The sequence below is a fragment of the Lactuca serriola genome, chromosome 3 (genome assembly GCF_051521515.1).
Source record: "Lactuca serriola cultivar US96UC23 chromosome 3, Lser_US96UC23_V15, whole genome shotgun sequence".
Taxonomy (NCBI): domain Eukaryota; kingdom Viridiplantae; phylum Streptophyta; class Magnoliopsida; order Asterales; family Asteraceae; genus Lactuca; species Lactuca serriola.
The window spans coordinates 118486338-118505244 of NC_136410.1; the positions used below are offsets into that span (position 1 = coordinate 118486338).

Genomic DNA, 18907 nt, shown 5'->3' on the forward strand with positions numbered 1-18907 from the left:
ACAATACAGCATCAATTTAATAGAAACCAATCTAGGCTCTGATACCACTGATGGATTTTGACCATATGAACATTCCTATGTGCAGATGCAAACCCTAATGTTTGGATCTAGGTTTCTCTAATTAAACATGCATTGCATCCAAGACTTCTAATGGCTAATAGAGTATAAGAACAATACAAAATCAGAGTTAGAAGCTTACCTTGAAACACTTGTTTGATCTTCTTGTTCTTGGAGCTTTAGAGTCACAAATGTCACTCCTCTAATGGCTTACAAACACCAACTAGCAAGAGGATGATTTGAGAGAGAGGAGAGGGAAGAAATCGGCTAGGGTTTCTTTGCTTTAGCAGAGGTGCCGATTTCCCTTGCCCTAAGGGTCTATTTATACTTGTAAGGCTCCTAGGGTTTCACCCTTAAACCCTAGTTGGATAATCTTTACTCAAAGCAATCCAAATCCTTTCCATGATAAGTCCTTGGACGATTTATGGCTTATCCCAAGCCCTAGAAATCGTCCAACCGTATCCAAGAAGGATTTACAGCCCAAAGTGTAACTATCAAACAATTGACAGTTTATACCCTGTTATTTAATTAATCTCTTTAAGTCACCAAATTAATTCTAATTAATTTATGACTTATATTAATCAAATAACAATATTATTATTCTTTATATTATTCTCATAATATATTAATAATATTTATTCTCTCATAATAAATCATCCTGTCAAGTTGCTATGGTGAAGGCAACCCAAAAGGACCATGCACAATCGGGTCAAATACTTGCCTAATATAGTTGCAGCCTTAGACACTATTCTAACACTTAATTCACTAAGTCAAATACTACATTAAGTTAATCGTAGGGCATTACCGAGTATAATTTTAAAGTTTAATTACAATTTTAACCTGGGTCCCGACAAAACTCCAAAACTAGGGTTTTCCTGACATTAGGGTTTTATAAACCCTAATTAGGGTTTCCAACCCAAACACATGCCATTCAGACTAAAGTTAAATTTTAGATAATTTAGTGTTTAATAAGTCGGGCACCACCCACTACCACCTCGGGCAGTGGTGGTCGGCAGCAGTTCGAGGAGGCAACCACCCACACATGGCAGTGGTGGCAGTTTCGAGTGATAAATCCAACAACCAAGCACACATAAAAGTTCCTACATCATACATACACACACTAGCACTAAAAGAATACAAAAATGCCCAAAATAGCCACCAAGATGGTGGCAGACGGTGGCAGCCACCACCTCATGGTGGTGGTGGTAGGTTTTCTTCGATTCTCCGACCAAGAAATGTTCATACGACATCACACCATTAAAACACGCACATTTACACAATATTACACACACACGGTGGCTGGTGGTGGCAGAAAATGGAAGCAAGACGGCAACCACCATGGTTGGATTCCATGGTGGTTCTTCTCGTTTTCCAGCCAACAAAACGCACATGACAAGTAGCTATATAGCATAACACATACATACATGCGAAACACACACACAAACACGAGTGCTCACAACAACCTCCTTCGGGGCGGTGGACGACGACTAGAGCAAAAAAAGGAGGAGTCGTTTGAGTGGTGGCGGCGACGGCTAACAACGGGTCTCAACGAAAGCAGATGGAGAAAGAGGGTGTTTGTGGCGGAGAGGTGGTGGTTGCGTCCCTTCACCGAGAAGAGCAACAACGACCATGATATTTCGATCCTTCGAATGTATACGATTTCGCCAACAACAGAGGTCTAATGGTGGTCTTGGTTGATCAGAATAGCAATAGAATGGGGTGGTGGCAGCTAGAGAACACGATGTGGTGGCTGGATCTTTAAGAAAATAGGGTTAGGGTTTTAGGAAGAAAACGGGAGGCAATGAGGGGTGACAGGATTTAGCCCCGACTCCTTCATACAAACTTATATCCATTTTACACTTCAGTCTCTCCTCAATTTTTTTTTTCAAATTAGATCCATAAAACAACCCCTGCTCTATGAAATTCTTTACATTTCAAGTCTAATTGTTACAAAATAGACCCAAAATTCCAGAAATTATAACATTTAACTCCTTGTGGCTAACAGTCTGATAAATTATTACGGGTTTAGGTATAAAATAAAATAAATATATAAAATACATCTCGAGATTTTAGGGTTTATTATTTATTTATTTTAAACGGGATGTTACACAAAGTGTTGTAAATCTTTCCTCGTTTGTATCCACTTTCAAGAAGATAGCTCGACAATGTGTCATACCATGCTCTAGGTGTCTGCTTTAAACCATAGACAACTTTATCTAGACGATATAAATGATTTGGAAACTCTTCACTTTCAAACCCTAGAGGTTGCTTTAGAAAGACTTCTTCTTTAAGATCTCCATGTAACAAGTCAGTCTTAACATCTAATATACTTTGAAGTTCCTAAATGAAGTAAACGAAAGAAACAAATGAATTGCTTCAAGTCTACCAACAGGAGCAAATGTTTCATCATAGTCTAACCCTTCTAGTTGACAAAAACCTTGAGCCACAAGTCTTGCTTTGTTTCTTATGATGATCCCATCTTCATCCATCTTGTTTCTGAATACCCAACGAGTGTCAATGATAGTTTTTCCTTGAGGATTCGGAACAAGAGTCCACACACGGTGACCTTCAAATTCATTCAGCTCATCATATATAGACTTGATCCAGACAGCTTCTTTCAGGGCATCAGCGACATTATTTGGTTCAATCATCGAGACAAAAATCACAAACATGCAGAAGTTGCCGCTGGCTCTGCTACAAGTGAGAATCCCAGAATTTACTTCTCAAATGATTTGATATTCAGGATAATCTTGAAGAATTCTAGGATTAGACCATTCATTCGTATTATTTGGAACATAATCTTCCTGGTTAGATGGCTCAACTTCTTCTGATATGACAAGCTGATCTTCAGAGATAGGCTGAGAGTTGATAATTTGATCAACAATGGGAACAACATGTTGAGTGTCATTTGGCAAGAAATCAGGAACAAGGTCTGAAGGATTGCAAGTAAGTTCATTCAGAATTAATGAAGGATGATCAATCTGATCATGAATGAATGAGTCTTCATGGAAAGTGACATGAGCGGTTTCGTCAACAGTTTGCCTTGAAAGATTGAACACCCTGAAAGCCTTGGATACACTAGAGTAGCCTAGAAACACTCCTTCATCAGCTTTAGATTCAAACTTAGAGCGTTGATCTCTTTGATTTAAAATGTAACAAACACACTCAAATATATGAAAGTAAGTGATGTCTGATTCCCTTCCCTTAAGTATCCCATAGGCACTTTTCTCATGACGCTTAACAATGATAGACCGGTTTTGGTTATAACATCTGTATTGACAGCTTCAACCCAAAATGACAAAGGAAGAATAGCTTCAACGGCCATAGTTCTTCCAACTTCAATGAGAGTTTTGTTTCTTCTTTCAGCAATTCCATTTTGTTAGGGAGTTCTAACAATAGAGAAGTTATGAGAAATTCCTGAGATTGAGCAAAAGTCTTCCAGAGAGGAGTTTCTAAATTCAGTTCCATGATCACTATGTAATTGCCTGCCTATATGATCATCAACAACTCCCCATTACTTAATGAGTGAAATGATTTCATCAGCGGCATGAATCTTCTTTCTTAAAAGACTACCCAGGTAAATCTTGAAAATCCGTCCACAATAACAAGAGTATATTTCTTCCCAACTCTTGACTTAATCAGGACCGGTCCAAAAAGATCCATGTGGAGGAGATGGAGTGGTTTGATCATGGAAGAACATGAATATGGCTTGAAGGAAGACTTGATTTTATTTCCTTTTCACATGTTGAGCATAACTTATCTTTGAAAAATTGCATCTTAGGAATTCCTCTTACAAGATAATTCTCGAAAATCTTTGATATGTTCTTGAAAATCAAATGAGATAACCTCTTGTGCCACAACCAATTTAGTTGAGACTGAACTCGAGGGAAGAAGCAGCGATGAAGAGAGTTCTCATCAGAAAACATATCAAAAACATAAATGTCATTCTGTCGATTTGAAGTCACAATAATGACATTCTTTTGATCAACAACCTTTCCTTCTCTCTTGTTGAAGGGAACTTCAAAGCCAGTGTCACACAGTTGGTTGATCGAAATGAGATTATGCTGAAGACCTATCACGTAAGAGACATTCTTGAATACAACAAAATTGCACTTGATGGATCCATATCCCTTAGTAGCTCCCTTGCCATTATCTCTATATGTAACAGTAAGACCATCCTTATTTATGAAATCTTCCAGAAGAGACTTGAATTTGGTCATATGTCTTGAGCAACCGCTATCTAGATACCATGCTATCTAGATACCAAATATGTTCTTTACCCTGAAACTAAAATATACAGTTAATATACACTGACCCATCTTGCAATGGGTCACTTAAGAAAATATATTATAACAATCATCAAGGAGACAATTTACAGAGCTTTCCTTTTTGATCCACTTATCATTTCGATTCATGATGTTATCAGTGTGAATGGAGCTCTTTTCAAAAGTGCACTCATTGACTTTGTGAGAAGCGTCACCACATTGATAATAAACTTTGATTCTAGGATTCTTTCCTTTAACATTAGATTTTAATTTCTTTTCAAATGTTGAATTCGAAGAACTTTGATTATTTGATTTAAGAGTTCTTGTTTTAGTTATGGAACAAGGAATGTCATTGATGGTATGCTCAGATGATACCTTGTCATGAGGCTCATGAGATATTTAAGAGTCATCTGAAATAGAAGACTTTGATAGATCTCCAGGTTCAAAGTTGCTAATGGAGCACTGAGGAAAAATGCTAAGAATTTCATTTACCGAATGAACTTCACCACTAGATATAAGAAATTTCAGCAAAATCTTAGTGGAGGGTAGAACATAATCACGATGAGAAGGTTGACAAGAAGGATCAGATAATTAAGAAACACTTTTGGTGTTACCATTAGAGTCAATGGAGCAATGAGTATCAATTAAAGTTTGATTTATAAAATAAGTACTTACAAATATACTCTTAAAGTCTTTTTTTTTAAACAATCGACGTTATAGAAGGTTTGTTTAGTCTCAACACCTTTTGTTAAGTAAACAACACCTTCTATATCGCCTTCAAGAACTTTCTCACACTGATCTGGAACCTGACCATCAATAATTCTTGTGACATTATAGTGAGAAGAAGCCCAATTTTTTAAAAATAAGTTGAATGCATCTAGCATGATCAACATATTTTTCTTTTTCAGAGTGAAGAAAATTGTTACTCAGCGAGATACAAGTGTTTTCCTAAGAGATTTTTCGAAGAATGAGAGTTTTTCTTTGAGTTTTTTAGCTCAATATTGAGAGAAGATTTTTCTTTGTTTGAAACAGATAAATCGAAACGTAAGAGATCAATCGTGTCATGTTTTTTGATGTTTTCGACATAAGAGTAGTTAACAATATTTTTTTACCTAATACGCTGAGGTTGCGTCCCATTTTGACTTAAAGTCTCTAGCAGCTTGAGAAGGATCAAGGTCAAGAGTGCCAACGCAGTCATTTGATGTGTCAGCGTGAGATTCAATGATCTGGGCCATGAGACACTTACCTTTTGAAGCTTCGTCATCTGAGAAGTTTTCTTTTTCAAAAGAAGATGATAGTATGATCATCATCTCTTGATCAGTTGAGCAGTTTTGAACCAAACAATAGATAAAATAAGGGAATGAGTTTCCAATAGAAACTCTCGCATTCACATCGAGATTCAACATCCTTTTCTCTTCCTTGTTGTATCCTGCTACATATTTCTTCTTTAGCTTACTATCAGATGCACCATCATTAGATGATTGATGCATAACGGCGATGGGAACTTTGTTGATGATGTCGAACATGTCAAAGTCCATGATCTCGAGAGCATCCAAGCCTTTTATTTCCAAGCAATGAAGTTGAGTTCATCAAAGAGAAGGATCTTGTTGCAAGCAGTTGATTTGAGATTGTAAGAGGTCGAAATAATTATTTGAGTGTATCAAAAACCTACTTTGATACTAAATGAAGGTTTGTTTCGATCGGATACACTTCAAGTATAATAAACAGGAACGAACTAACTAAGCAAATAAAGAACATAAAAAGTAAAGAGCACAAAATAATCAAAGATTGTCTTTCACTAAGAAACGGGTTGTCACAAAGATAGTCACCAAGACATTAACATTAGGGTTTTAACCTAATGTTGAATATATATACTAAACTATACTAAGAACCAATCTGTATCACCAAAATATCGGATCTGCTATATATTCTATAAATATCCGTATAATTAGCTAATATACAAAGATTACATAAGATTATTATCTACACGTTGACACTGATAAGGCTTGAGGCACTGTTGGGTCAAAATATGGTTTATACTTCACTTTTATGGGCATTTGTATTTTTGTGTAATAATTGTGGAGTTTTTGGTCATGTTTACGGCCGTAAACTCATTGACGGCCCATTTGTTTTCGGCCCATGTTCCCTAGTATAAATAGAGGTGTTAGGGTGAGGAGTAAAGATTGATGAACCCTAGAGAGTTTATGGCCAGAGAGAAATGAACGTTTGTGTGTGTGAATCTTGTGTAAGGAATTTCATTCATATCATTAATACATTTAAGATTCATAATATTCTTCTTCTCCTTCTCTTCTTATTTTATCCGACATCATCCGTTTGATTGGGATTCCGCACCATCAAACGGATCTAACTGATACACAGGCAAATTAGGGACTTACAATTGGTATCAAAGCCAAGTTGTATCAGTCAAAAGGATTTATTGTTTCATCCAAAAATCGAATATTCTGTGTTTACGGTCCAAGCTTACGGCCGTAAACACCGAGTTCTTGGGCCGTAAACTCTATTTTGGAGCATTATTTGATCTTATTTTCGAAATATTTTTGCGTTTTTGGATAGATCTCGCAAAATTAAGGGGGGTTTGTTCTTCGTGTTTTTATAAAAAAGGGGTTTTTGATTGAGTTTTGGAGCTTCAAAGTCGAAAAATCGATGTTTTTCACGTAATTGTTGAAGGGTTTTCGGCCGGAGCTTACTGCCGGAAACAGTTCACGGCCGGCGGCGGGATTCAGGTTTACGGCTAGGGTTTCCGGAGTTTGCGGCTCGGCTCGGCGGCTTGCGGATCGAACGCTTTCGGCTCGGCTCAGTGGTTTGCGGCTCCTGCAAGGGCTTCAATAAAAAAGGAGAACAACTTTGAAGGCTGCAAGGATCGAACCTAGATCCATTCTACAATCAGTCACGCGCCTTGCCAACTCCTCCAACAGATCACTTGTTGATTTCATTCCGATACTTTAAACTTAACCATTCCCAGTCGCACCAATCTTTCGCATCTTTGTCATTTTCAGCCCAAATTCAATTTCATTTTATTTTAAAATTCCTTTTTCATCCAAAATTAAAATAATAATAATAATAATAAATTGTTTTTATTTTTTTTTCTCTTTTATTTTTGACTTTTTATTTCAAATTTTGATTTTAAACTTTGACTTTTTCGTTTAACTTTTAAAATTTCAAATTTAGCTTTTTGGTTTGACTTTTAAGTTTGAATTTTCAAGTTCGACTTTTGAGTTTAATTTTTTAAATTTGACTTTTAAGATTGTTTTTTAAAAAATAAATAAATAAATAAATAAAGGCATTTTAAATTTGACGTTTGATTTTTATCTTAGCTTCTAGTTGTTTTTTTTAATTGATTTTAAGGTCTACGAGGGAATTTGAAAACATGAAAGAGAGTCGTCAGGAGATGTTAAGACAAAATTTTAACATTTTCGATTATATCCCTGGAGAAACCCTCGAAGCTCAGTTGCAGCGATTCACTACACTTATTACCGAGATGAATATAGTCGGGATCTTCTTGTCCAAATCAGAGATAAACAAAAAGCTGCTAAATTCACTTCCGAAATCGTGGGATATAAACGTAGTTGTCATCAAGAAGACAAAAGATCTCAATCGTCTTAGTATTGCTGAAGTAATTGAAGAGCTTGACGCTTTAAAGAGTTCTGTAAACCTTCCGATCAATGAAGTGTCATGTTCTCATTCATGTGAAGTTTCTTGTTCTCAATCATGTGAAGATACGATTAAGTTTATTCGAGAACAAATTGATGTATTTAAAAGAGAAGTTGAGGACCTGAGATATGAAGGATATCAACTCAGGAAAGGACAGAAACCCCTGAAGGCTGAGTTGGAAGCAAAAACCAAGGACTTTAGGAAACTTCAGGAAGACTAGAGTAACAAATGTGAAAACTATGATTATGTAGTCAAACAAAATGTTGAGCTAGTGGCTGAAGTTGAATCTTTGAAAGGAAATTTTGAAACCGCCAAACTTGATGTTAGAAAATATGATTTCTCAAGTGAGGTGGTTGCAAATATGATAGACCAAAGCATGCAGTTTAAAAGGAATCAACACAAGGGTCTAGGGTATGATAGTGTACCTCCTCCTTACAATCATAACTACACATCCATCCCTATGAAACAAGAAGAGATTGACAGGGAGGCACATCTTAAATACGGAAAACCAGCTGGATTTGTGTCAGGAGGAGTTATTAATATTGAAGATACTAATGTTGCTACTTCTTGTGCATGTAAACTAGCAGAGGATGAGAACAAGGAGAGTTCTTCTGAACAAACAAACGACCCCTTGAACTCTAAATCTGTTGCTTCTAACAAACCTGCCGTTGGTAAATACAGGCCTCCAATTCCAGCGCAACAGAGTACCTGTCGCAAGTGTGCATGTGGGAACAATAAGAAACAAGGCAAAGATACGCCACCAGGGGCAGGAAGAAACAATTTCCTAGTGAAGAAAAGGACTTGTTTTCACTGTGGAACACCTGGTCACATTGCCCGAAATTGTCCAAATCGCGCATACGTTCCTTACTATGCGCAAGGCTGGCAGAACGCGCCAAGAGGGAGATACTCCAAAAGAAACCCCTCAAGGTCACGTTCAGACATTGACGACTGGAATGCCAAGAAGGCCAAGAATGTAACTCCCAAGGCCAAGCATCCAACCCACAAGGCAAAGAATTTGAATCCCAAGGGCAAGAAGGGAATGCCGGCCAACAAGCCCAGTTCAAGAGATGTTCCTGTGAAGCCAAGACCGGTTAGGTCAAAGTCATCTCGGCAGTCGGCTTCAAGTTCCAAATCAAGTACTGAGCCACCCATAGGATCGAAAAAGAAATGGGTTAAACCCAACTACAAATGGGTTCCAAAGGCTCACTCTCCCAAATCTCCTAATGCTTCTAACGTTTCTACATCTTTTGTTTGTGATAAACAGGATATGTCATGGGAGAGAGTATCGTGCGTTGATGACAAAGGTCGACCCAGTTTCAAAATGGACTGGGTTCCAAAGACCAACTAATCCCGCTCTGTGTCGGAGCAGCTATGGAGGCATATCATCAGACTTCGGTTTGTTGGTAGTGGTTGTTCCAGGCACATGATAGGAGACATCTCTCAACTGTACAACACTCAAAACATTGTTTGAGAACATGTGTCCTTTTGCGGGAAAGGAAGAAAAGAAGGGACCACATGGGGTTAAAGCTTAATGATATGAAGAATTTTCGGATCTGTTCTGAGATTATGCGTGCTGTTCTCAGACCTTTTGGATGCAGATTCAATCGGTGAATTACGGTTTGCGTTTTCTTCTCTATACTCCTAAGTTTTTCTTAACCTGATTCGCTTTAAAGACTAATTTTTGTTTTAAGATAGTTTAAATTTGCGCATTTATTTTTGTTTCTCTCCTATGCACAAATTTAGGGGGAGAAATAAAAACAAAACAAAAATTAGAAAATTAAAAAAAAAACTTTAGAAAATAAAAAAAAAACAAAATATAATGTTAATGGAATGTGCTTGTAAGAGATGTTTTGGGAAGTCATATGATCATGTGATAACATGCAACCTGAGTCTGCGTAACGTACCCAAAGTTGAAGGGTCTATGCTCTGGTTTGATGCGTCGGTAGGCACGAAAATTTTTAAAAGGACTTGACTAGGGAGATTTGAACTTAGGAAATTTATAGACTTGACAAATCTTGACCTAGTTAGATCCATTCAGCCTGACAATACGACGCTCGGATAGGTTGAGCAGGGAGATATATATGGGAATCTACTCGTCACATTAAATGAACCCGTACTTGGAACCGTGGTTTAACTTTTCCTCGATGTGCGGATTCTGTCCTTAATTCCGGTTGGATGGGGCGACTGGTAAATTCCGATAAATTAGGTCTGTAGAATATCATTTTCTTTCTTTCCGTCTGTTAGTCATATGTTGTCTCCTTTGTGTGACTTCCAATCCGACCTGGTACACAACATATGCAACTCTATTTCTCTGCAGGCTATATATAAATGTGTGAAATACTTCTTATCTGTTAGCCATATGCTGTCTCCTTTGCGCGACTTCTAATCCGACCTGGTACACAGCATATGCAACCTTCTTCTTCTCAACCCCTCTGAAGTAGTTAGCAATAGAATTCTGAATCTTTTCTCTCTCTGAATGGTTGTCTGCTCACCCGGTGTAAGGAGTACTCTGGAAGTTCTTGATGGCTGGGGCATATCAGGAAGCGGGAAACACGTTCCAGTACACTTAAAATTGAACTCATACAAAATTGTCTGTAGATCTCGCTGCTCAATTTAGGTGGACAACAATATCCCTGGTCGTCGTCAGATGAATGGTCCTTAAGATATAGTATCTAAGGAATTAGAATCAGATATGAATTTTAGCTTTTTAAGTTCATTATGTCTTGTAACAAATAGTATGTCCTAAATCTGTCACAAATTTTTCGTGTTTAAGTGGACAACAATACCGACGATCGACCAGACAAAGATGTGAATATGAAAGGTACCGACAAGTGGATAAAGGTTGTCTAAAAACTTTGATCCCAAATCACTCTTAAAGTTAGATATCATTTTTATTTTTGTTAAATTTGTCATAGTTTCTTCTAATTTAAATATTAGGGGATAATTAAAAATTAAAAATAATAAAAATAAAAAAAACAAAAAAAAATCAAAAATCGAAGAAAAATAAAAAAAAAATTAGAATCCAAAAATAGTGTTATTTCTGTTTTATTTCTTGTTCAAAAAAATCAAAAATCCAAAAATATTTTTGTTTCTATTTTAATTTATGTGCTAAGTTTTCTTTTAGTTTTGTTTTGTCTTGAATAGTGATTTCAGGTATAGATAAGACTCATGGAGTTTGTGTTGAAGATTTCTGAGTCAAAGCCTCGTCCGTGAGCATCGAAGAATTCACATTCGAATGAGCAAGAAATGAAGATTATTCTTTCAACATTCAATCCTTCAACCCCAGAAGCAAGGTGAAGCTGCAATTGAAGATTATGTGACGGATTGCATTGAAGCCTCCTCAATCAGTCTGCTGCTATCTTTGTACCTGCTGAAGTGATCCAGAAGATTTGTTCTCTCTGATGTTCTCTCTAAAGATTCTCAAGCTGAAAGCACTATCTTTCAAGAATCAGTACGTCAAGCCTCCTCACCCAATGTGCGTTCAATGCCAAATTCTGAAGAAAAGCCCAACTGCTCAAGATGAATTCATTCATTGAAGATTCATAAAGTTCATCTTGAAGTCGTGAAGAATTTGAAGATTATTGCTGAAGCCAAGTTCCCAATGAAGATTATCAAGAAAGTCAACTACTTTTTAGGGGGAGCTTGTTGGGTCAATTAAGAAAAGAAAGCTATAAACCAAGGGGGAGATTGTTGGGTCAAAATATGGTTTATACTTTGCTTTTATGGGCATTTGTATTTTTGTGTAATAATTGTGGAGTTTTTGGTCATGTTTATGGCTGAGTTTACGGCCGTAAACTCATTTACGGCCCATTTGTTTCCGGCCCATGTTCCCTAGTATAAATAGAGGTGTTAGGGTGAGGAGTAAAGATTGGTGAACCCTAGAGAGTTTACGGCCAGAGAGAAAGGAACGTTTGTGTGTGTGAATCTTGTGTAAGGAATTTCATTCATATCATTAATACATTCAAGATTCATAATATTCTTCTTCTCCTTCTCTTCTTATTTTATCCGACATCATCTGTTTGATTGGGATTCCGCACCATCAAACGGATTTGACTGATACACAGGCAAATTAGGGACTTACAGGCACTGACATTGATGTTGATGTTGACGTTGTTGACAGTCTTTTTTGGAAGGTGTTGACACTTTCTTTAAGAGGTCACGAGTTTGATTCTCAACCAGCTCGTTACTTTCATGGTGCCTTCATTTTTCTTATAAATGTCAAACTAACGCGGCATATCATGTCAGCTGCCACATCAGCCAAACTAACCCTCTCAACACATAGGGCGTGCCACTTGTGCAAGTGACCAACAAGTAATCTGCTTAACCTGCAAAAATGATAAAAATAAATAAAAAATTATAAACCTCCAACTTTTTTTTGAACGACAGATTTGGTAACAAACTAGAAAGACGCTAGAATCTTCCCTAATAAATAAAAATGATTTTGCCACTTGTCATTCTCCCATTCAATTGGCCACATGTCATTTTGTCATAATTTTGAGATATATATTTATTTTCCACTTGTCATTTACTTCATTTTTCATTTCCAATATATCATTAATTTAGTTTCCATAAATTAAACCTACAATAATGACTATTTATTTCAAATTTCAAATTTTAAATTTTAATTTCAATTTCAAATAAATTTACAGTTTAAACCTTTGTGTTTAACATTTTGTTATAATTTACCCATTTAGTACACAAATTTGATAACTAAACACATAATTTTAATTTATTTATTTTTTGTATGTTTTTTTCTCATAATTTTCAGTTATTTTGAATTTCAAATTCAAATAAAATTTTCATTTAATCGTTTATATTAACATTTTGTTTTAATTAACCCGTATAATATACGGGTCTCATAACTATTAAAAGCATAATACAAAGAAGCAAACATTACATTAAACAAGCAACGACCATAATTTAAATCTATACTTAATCCTGATTCCTGAAGAACAAAATTAATTAAATATCATTAGCCGCCTTAAAAAAAGAATATCTTCTCCAACTCTACTAAACCTAAAAATTCCAAAGAGTAGGCATTAACCCTTATTGTAATAAAAGATTCTTTAAAGAAGAGAATGGTGTAAGTGGTGGTGAGAGTTTAAGAAGCGGCAGACAAGTGTTAAAGTGACGAGGCTTGGAGACGCGGAAAAGCACAGAAAAGATGCGCGTGGATTACACGTGAAAGGTTGTCAGTGTGGGGGTCGAATCGCCACACAAGAAGGAGTGGCCCACCTGGTTTAATCTCCTGGTTTTCGGGAAAAGTAGTGAGTCAGCAACAAACACAAAAAGAAATGTCCGGTTTCTGGTATTTGGAGAAAACTAGGACATGTCTGTGGGCGGAATGAAAAGTAACAAATACCATGGGCCATATACCACATCGAAATGTCGCTTATCTTATTCTTATCCCAATATTCAAGAAATCTAATCTAATTAATAATTAAATAAAAATTTAACTACAATTTCTTTTCTAGGATTCAAATTAAATTAAAACACCAAGTTTCATTTTATAATTTATATATATACGGGTAAAATATATAAAACTATTATTTAAATAACTTTTATGATTCAGTTTATTAACAAAAAATAACCAGCTTTGACATAAATTAAAAGCTATTATTTTACTAATTTTTTTATTTAAATACTATATTTTGTTATCATAAACTTTGACAATTCTTTGTATAGCAAACTACAAAAACACCAAAATATGATATATTTTTTTATGTAATTTGCATTTTATACATTGAAATCTTAAGTAATATAACCTTTCTTTGCCAAAAAAATTATATATAAAATTCAACAAAAAAAAAAAACTTGATCTGAAGCGTCAAAACTAATGTACCAAGTCACTAGATACATACAATCCGGTTACACTGGATAACCTAATCCCAGTTCCATCCTATAAACTGTGTCGCCGGAGTTATCCGAATCTTCCGCCGCTTTTCCCAAACTTTCAGGACTTCGACTCCTCTCAAAGCCAAGAGTCAGCTCCAGTTCAATCTCATCCTTCTTATCCTGCATCGTCGGAGCAGCGGCGGAACCCTCGGCTGTTTCTACAGACACCAAGCTTTCCTCCGCCGTCTCGTGGCTTTCACCTTCCACCACATGCGCCGCTTCAGATTGATGACTCAGGGTAGACTCATGACTAGACGACCTGTTGTTAACTTCATCGTGACCTGATTCTTGATCATGATCACTTGACCCGACACAAACTCGATTAGTTTTTGCTTTTCCTTTCGATCCTGATCTCTTGAAACGACATCGTGTCCTGATCCGGTGAAGCTCGTTGGACCCACCGGAGTTCTCGTCCTTTGATATGTGACGAATGTCGTACGCCTTCAACGGCGGACCGTTGTTCGGCTCCTCCGTGTCGGAAGATATCTGCACGATCGGAGACCCTTTTAAAACCGCTTCCACCGCATCTTGACAAAGCTGCCACCTTCCAGACCATAACAACCCGACAGAGCCATATATCGGGTTCACGATCCGACCACAAGCCTCGTATAGAAGTGACCTGAATATCGCTGTAATACACAAAGAAATTTCATCAAACTTTCGATCTCAATGTTTGTAGTTTCAAAGATTTGTAAATCAAGAAAAATGAAGTACTCACCAGAACGGAGGTGTTCAGGGCCGGCGTTGATGAGGTTCATGAGTCCGGCGCGGCCGTAGAACTTAGCTAAAAACACGGTGGCGTTTCCTTGTGATTCCGGATCTTTAATCCACTGCAAACAAGGTCTAATGCTACAGTCTTCACTACATCCCTTTCGAAGCACCCGGCATCCATTGCAACTCATTCTCATTGTTGCAGGTTTTAGAGAGAGAAGGTTTGAAGAAAGATTTAGAGAGAGAGAGAGCGGGAGATGAAGAAGAGGGTTGAAAGTTAGATATGTGGAGGTGGTGGTGGTGGGTGGGTGTATATATATATGTGCAAAAATGGCCGCTGGATTTCTGGGAGGGCGCAGTTGTTTCCAAAAGACTGGTATTGTTTAAGTTAACAACCGGTTTTCCACATTCATGAACATAAAAAATGTAATGCTGTGGAAATGGAATGATCCTTTCTTTGTAGCATTCAAATGTCAAAACATTGCCCGTACAAACCCACTTGTGTTTAATAACAAAAGCAACACAATTCTAACCACTTTCAACGGGCGGCGCGTAAGATCACTCCTTAGCTACTAATCCAAACCCTACTTTGTGGTGACTTGTTTGTTTAGAGTATGTCCAAATTTTAAACCTTTAAAACTTTAATATTATTTTTTACATTAAATTTATAATTGTAGTTATAAATACAATCACTATATACTATCTAACTATAGTATAGTATGCTTAATGGTAAAATAATATTTAAAATATATTCTATTTAATTCAATTTTTATAGTGTATCTAAATAGTATCATAATATATTTAGTGTTATACTATTCATCAACACTAAGTATAATGTTAGGTTTAGTGTGATATATTGTAACGACCCAAATTTCAAGCCGAAAATTTCATTTTTAAATTAACAATTCCATAAACATTTTTACCAAATATTGTCGAATAAACAACACGTCACAAAATCATATTGTTGTGTCCCAAACCATAATGTCAAGGTAATAAAAATCAGAGTACAGTCCCAAAAACTCCTTGCGGAAAACCATGTGTGTGTGTGTGATGCGATGCTACACCGCCGGCTCATTCCCCTTCGACGAAGAGGTACCTGAAACCAAAACCAAAACTGCAAGCACAAAGTTTAGTGAGTTCCCTCATCATACCACATACCATACAATATCGTCGGTATCTTTCAACCGATAACCTACATCGGTATCTTTCAACCGGTAACCAACATCGGTATCTTTTAACCGATAACCATCATCGGTATCTTTCAACCGGTAATCAACATCAGTATCTTTCAGCCGGTATCCGACATCGGTATCTTTCAACCTGTAACTGGGGACTATTTCACCCCTACCACTAGCATACAATCTACCGATATAAACATACAGTTAGGCATATCCGGGTACTGACCTACCCTTGGGTCCTACGGACCACTGTTAGGGAAACTAATCCCTACTATACACATAACCAGACCAAGATAATTATCACGAAGACCATTATCTTCTAAATACCCTTTTTTGGTGGACCGGCATTGTGGCCTCAGACCCACCCCTACTGGAAGGTAACTCACCTCAATGTTGTGCAGTGTTTGAATTATCCTCGGCGCACAAGTCGACTCCTCGATCCCTACACGATAACCTTCAGGTCAACACTCATCAAGTACAACCCTAGACAGGGTCAGTCCAAGTCTAGTCAAAGTCAACTTCAAGTTGACCCGACTCACCGAGTTGGGCCGTCAACTCGCCGAGTCCCTTACCCTTTACTCGCCCTCATCCATGACCTGACTCGTCGAGTTGGGCCATCAACTCGACGAGTTTCTCTCTCATATGAACATCACATGAAATTCATCCGACTTGCCGAGTTGATGAACAACTCGTCGAGTTCATCTTCATCTGATGAATAAGTTCTGTCCTCGACTCGCCGAGTTGATGAACAACTCGTCGAGTTCATCTTCATCCTTATAAAGATTGTCTTGGACTTGTCGAGTCCGTTCTAGCACTCGTCGAGTCCCATTCCTCTAATTAACTATCTTAGGGTATGAACCAAGGTTCAACGATGTGACTTATTCCATTCCTCTAATATATTGTCTTTTTTATCCTTGTCTGCTACTAAGGAATCCCCAAAGCATCTAGTTGTTCACAGTAATCCTTCTGGATAAATCTCATGAGGTCATTGCATAGGATCAGTGTGTGAGGATCGATGTGATGGGATAGATTGTCTTATGGATATGAAATATCTATGTTGATAATAACAATTGGTTTTGTAGGTTTGTGATATATGATTAAGTTATTGTGGGCTTGAAAACCCTATGTAATTTACCAGGTTTCCCAACCTGACCCACTCATTTTATATGCATCACAGGAACCGGTGTTTAGACTGTTGTAGACTTGAATAGGATGTTGAGTGATTGAAAAGAAGACCTGCAATAGTGTTCATGATCGTTAGGTGGTTACACTGTAACATATGTTGTTTATCGATTATGACATCCTTAAAGTTTTATTATTTTGAGACATTTATTTGTACTCAAAATGTTGTACATTACTGGCCTTTTCCGCAAATAAAGATATTATGATTTTTGAAAGCGTAAAGAACTTTTTTTTTCCGGCTATGAAAATTAGGGATGTTGCAATTGGTATCAGAGCATTAGTTTAAGTGAACTAGGAATTGTGAGAATTTCTCGACTTAAACTTGGATGATAAGTGATGATGGTGAGATGTGTGTCTAAAATATTTTAGGTTGTAAACCTAAATAGACACAAGCACTAGAATACCTTAAGGTGTAGGCCTTAATTGATATTATGTGATAATGAGATTTATTTTATAGAAGGCCTTAGGTTGAATACCTTACTTGCTATGATATACACTAACATACTTTAGGAGAGATGCCTTATATGCTAATATGTGCTAATTGTTATGTAATATAGCATGCCTTAGGTTGCTTACCTAGAATGCTATTACTTGTAGAGATTTAAGGTCTATTGGCAACCTTGGTTTGGAGGAGGAAATTTTATGTGTTCAGGATTCTAAACGTTTAATTACTGTATTAGAACTGACATATAAGTTTTTGAGCAGATAAGAAGACTTATGATAATGAACGATACATATCAAGCAATATCGTGAATGATACCTAGAGCATGGTATTGAACCTATAGAGTACGTTTGATGAAATAATACTACATTTGGAAGAATGTTGTACATTCGAAGTATATTTGCCAAGATGAATGATTTTTTTCATGATCCATGAAGTCGTCCCATTGCAAGGCGTTTCCACCACCGACCCGATTGAAGCAATGATTGCTTGCGGATAGAGAGGAACCAAAAATGGTGATAAATACTCTAGTGGTACCGAAGTTGAGGTTATATGAGTTGTTGTGCGGAATTCAGGGGAATTAAAGAAAGACAAACAGGGTAAGTTTGACAAAGTTTTTAGACTCTATAAGCCGAGACTTTGTCTATTTATGCGAGGCAGTATGCAACTTGATCAGTGAGTTAAGAGCTGATTTGTACCCTATACATGTTGCTTTGAATGAAGATTGACTTCCATCACGTCCTTACGAGAGTTCCTTAAATATGATAAGCCAAATTTAACATATAAGACTAGGATGGTGAATAATTGTCATGATTTGGTGAAATGCTAAGTTACTTACTTGTTTAGTGTGCTAGAGTGCTTTGCTGAAGTAGTAATATCTCTGTAGTATTGCATGAAGCAGGCTATTTGTGTGAAGAATGACAAAGGACCAAACTGAAGCTAGTAAAGTGTGTTGAGATGCAGATCAACTCCTATAAAGGAATGCAAATGTTACGAAAGGAAGATGAAGTGAAGAGGTGGTATAAGTCGTTGGGAAACATTTGTCTCCATACCACCAGAGTAAAATTGTATGTATTGTGTCATGCTAACCGGACACTACACGAGGAAGAATTAATGCGAAGAGCTTGGGAGTGGCATCGTTGTTGAAGAGATGTTGTCTTAAACAATCAAAAAAATAAAAATAAAGGAGGACATGTTTTTGAAAAGACAACATCCTAAGTAAAGACATTCCTAAAGACCTCTTTGATGATATTACGAATTACTGATTTTGAAATAAATGAGCACAAAAATAAAATATTCTAGACCAGACATATACGTAAAAGAGATCCTAGTAGAGTCTAGGAAAATTGCTTTATGTGCTTGTTTAGACACACTTATATGTGTTAACTTACTTTGTGGTTATTATGTGTAGTGACTTGGAAAACTACAAAGCAATTCTTGGGACAAGTTTGAGTATGTGTGAAAGGTAGTAGAGGCCTATACTACTTGAATCACATGACTCACAA

The 18907-nt window shown here is 36.8% G+C and overlaps 2 protein-coding genes across 2 annotated transcripts; both read right to left on the reverse strand.

The window, feature by feature from the left end:
- Positions 1-2378: 2378 nt before the first annotated feature.
- On the reverse strand, positions 2379-3382 carry LOC145095659 (uncharacterized). The gene is made up of 3 exons (XM_079033500.1): positions 3300-3382; positions 2830-3195; positions 2379-2751 (listed from the first exon to the last, which is right to left on the reverse strand). The coding sequence occupies exons 1-3, from the start codon at positions 3380-3382 to the stop codon at positions 2379-2381; spliced, it is 822 nt and encodes a 273-aa protein (XP_078889626.1).
- Positions 3383-13690: 10308 nt separating this feature from the next.
- Positions 13691-15026, reverse strand: LOC145093095 (LOB domain-containing protein 41-like). Its single transcript, XM_079031141.1, has 2 exons — positions 14608-15026; positions 13691-14518 (listed from the first exon to the last, which is right to left on the reverse strand). Exons 1-2 carry the CDS (start codon positions 14795-14797, stop codon positions 13863-13865), a joined length of 846 nt encoding a protein of 281 aa, XP_078887267.1. The 5' UTR covers positions 14798-15026; the 3' UTR covers positions 13691-13862.
- Between the last annotated feature and the right edge of the window lie 3881 nt (positions 15027-18907).

Coding starts and splice junctions, on each gene's coding strand:
- LOC145095659 (XM_079033500.1), bottom strand. CDS start 3,382: ATGGCCGTTGAAGCTATTCTTCCTTTGTCATTTTGGGTTGAAGCTGTC. Junction 3,196..3,299: donor ACCAAAACCGGTCTATCATT/GTTAAGCGTCAT, acceptor TTTAAATCAAAG/AGATCAACGCTCTAAGTTTG. Junction 2,752..2,829: donor CCAAATAATACGAATGAATG/GTCTAATCCTAG, acceptor TCTCACTTGTAG/CAGAGCCAGCGGCAACTTCT.
- LOC145093095 (XM_079031141.1), bottom strand. CDS start 14,797: ATGAGAATGAGTTGCAATGGATGCCGGGTGCTTCGAAAGGGATGTAGT. Junction 14,519..14,607: donor CCCTGAACACCTCCGTTCTG/GTGAGTACTTCA, acceptor TGTGTATTACAG/CGATATTCAGGTCACTTCTA.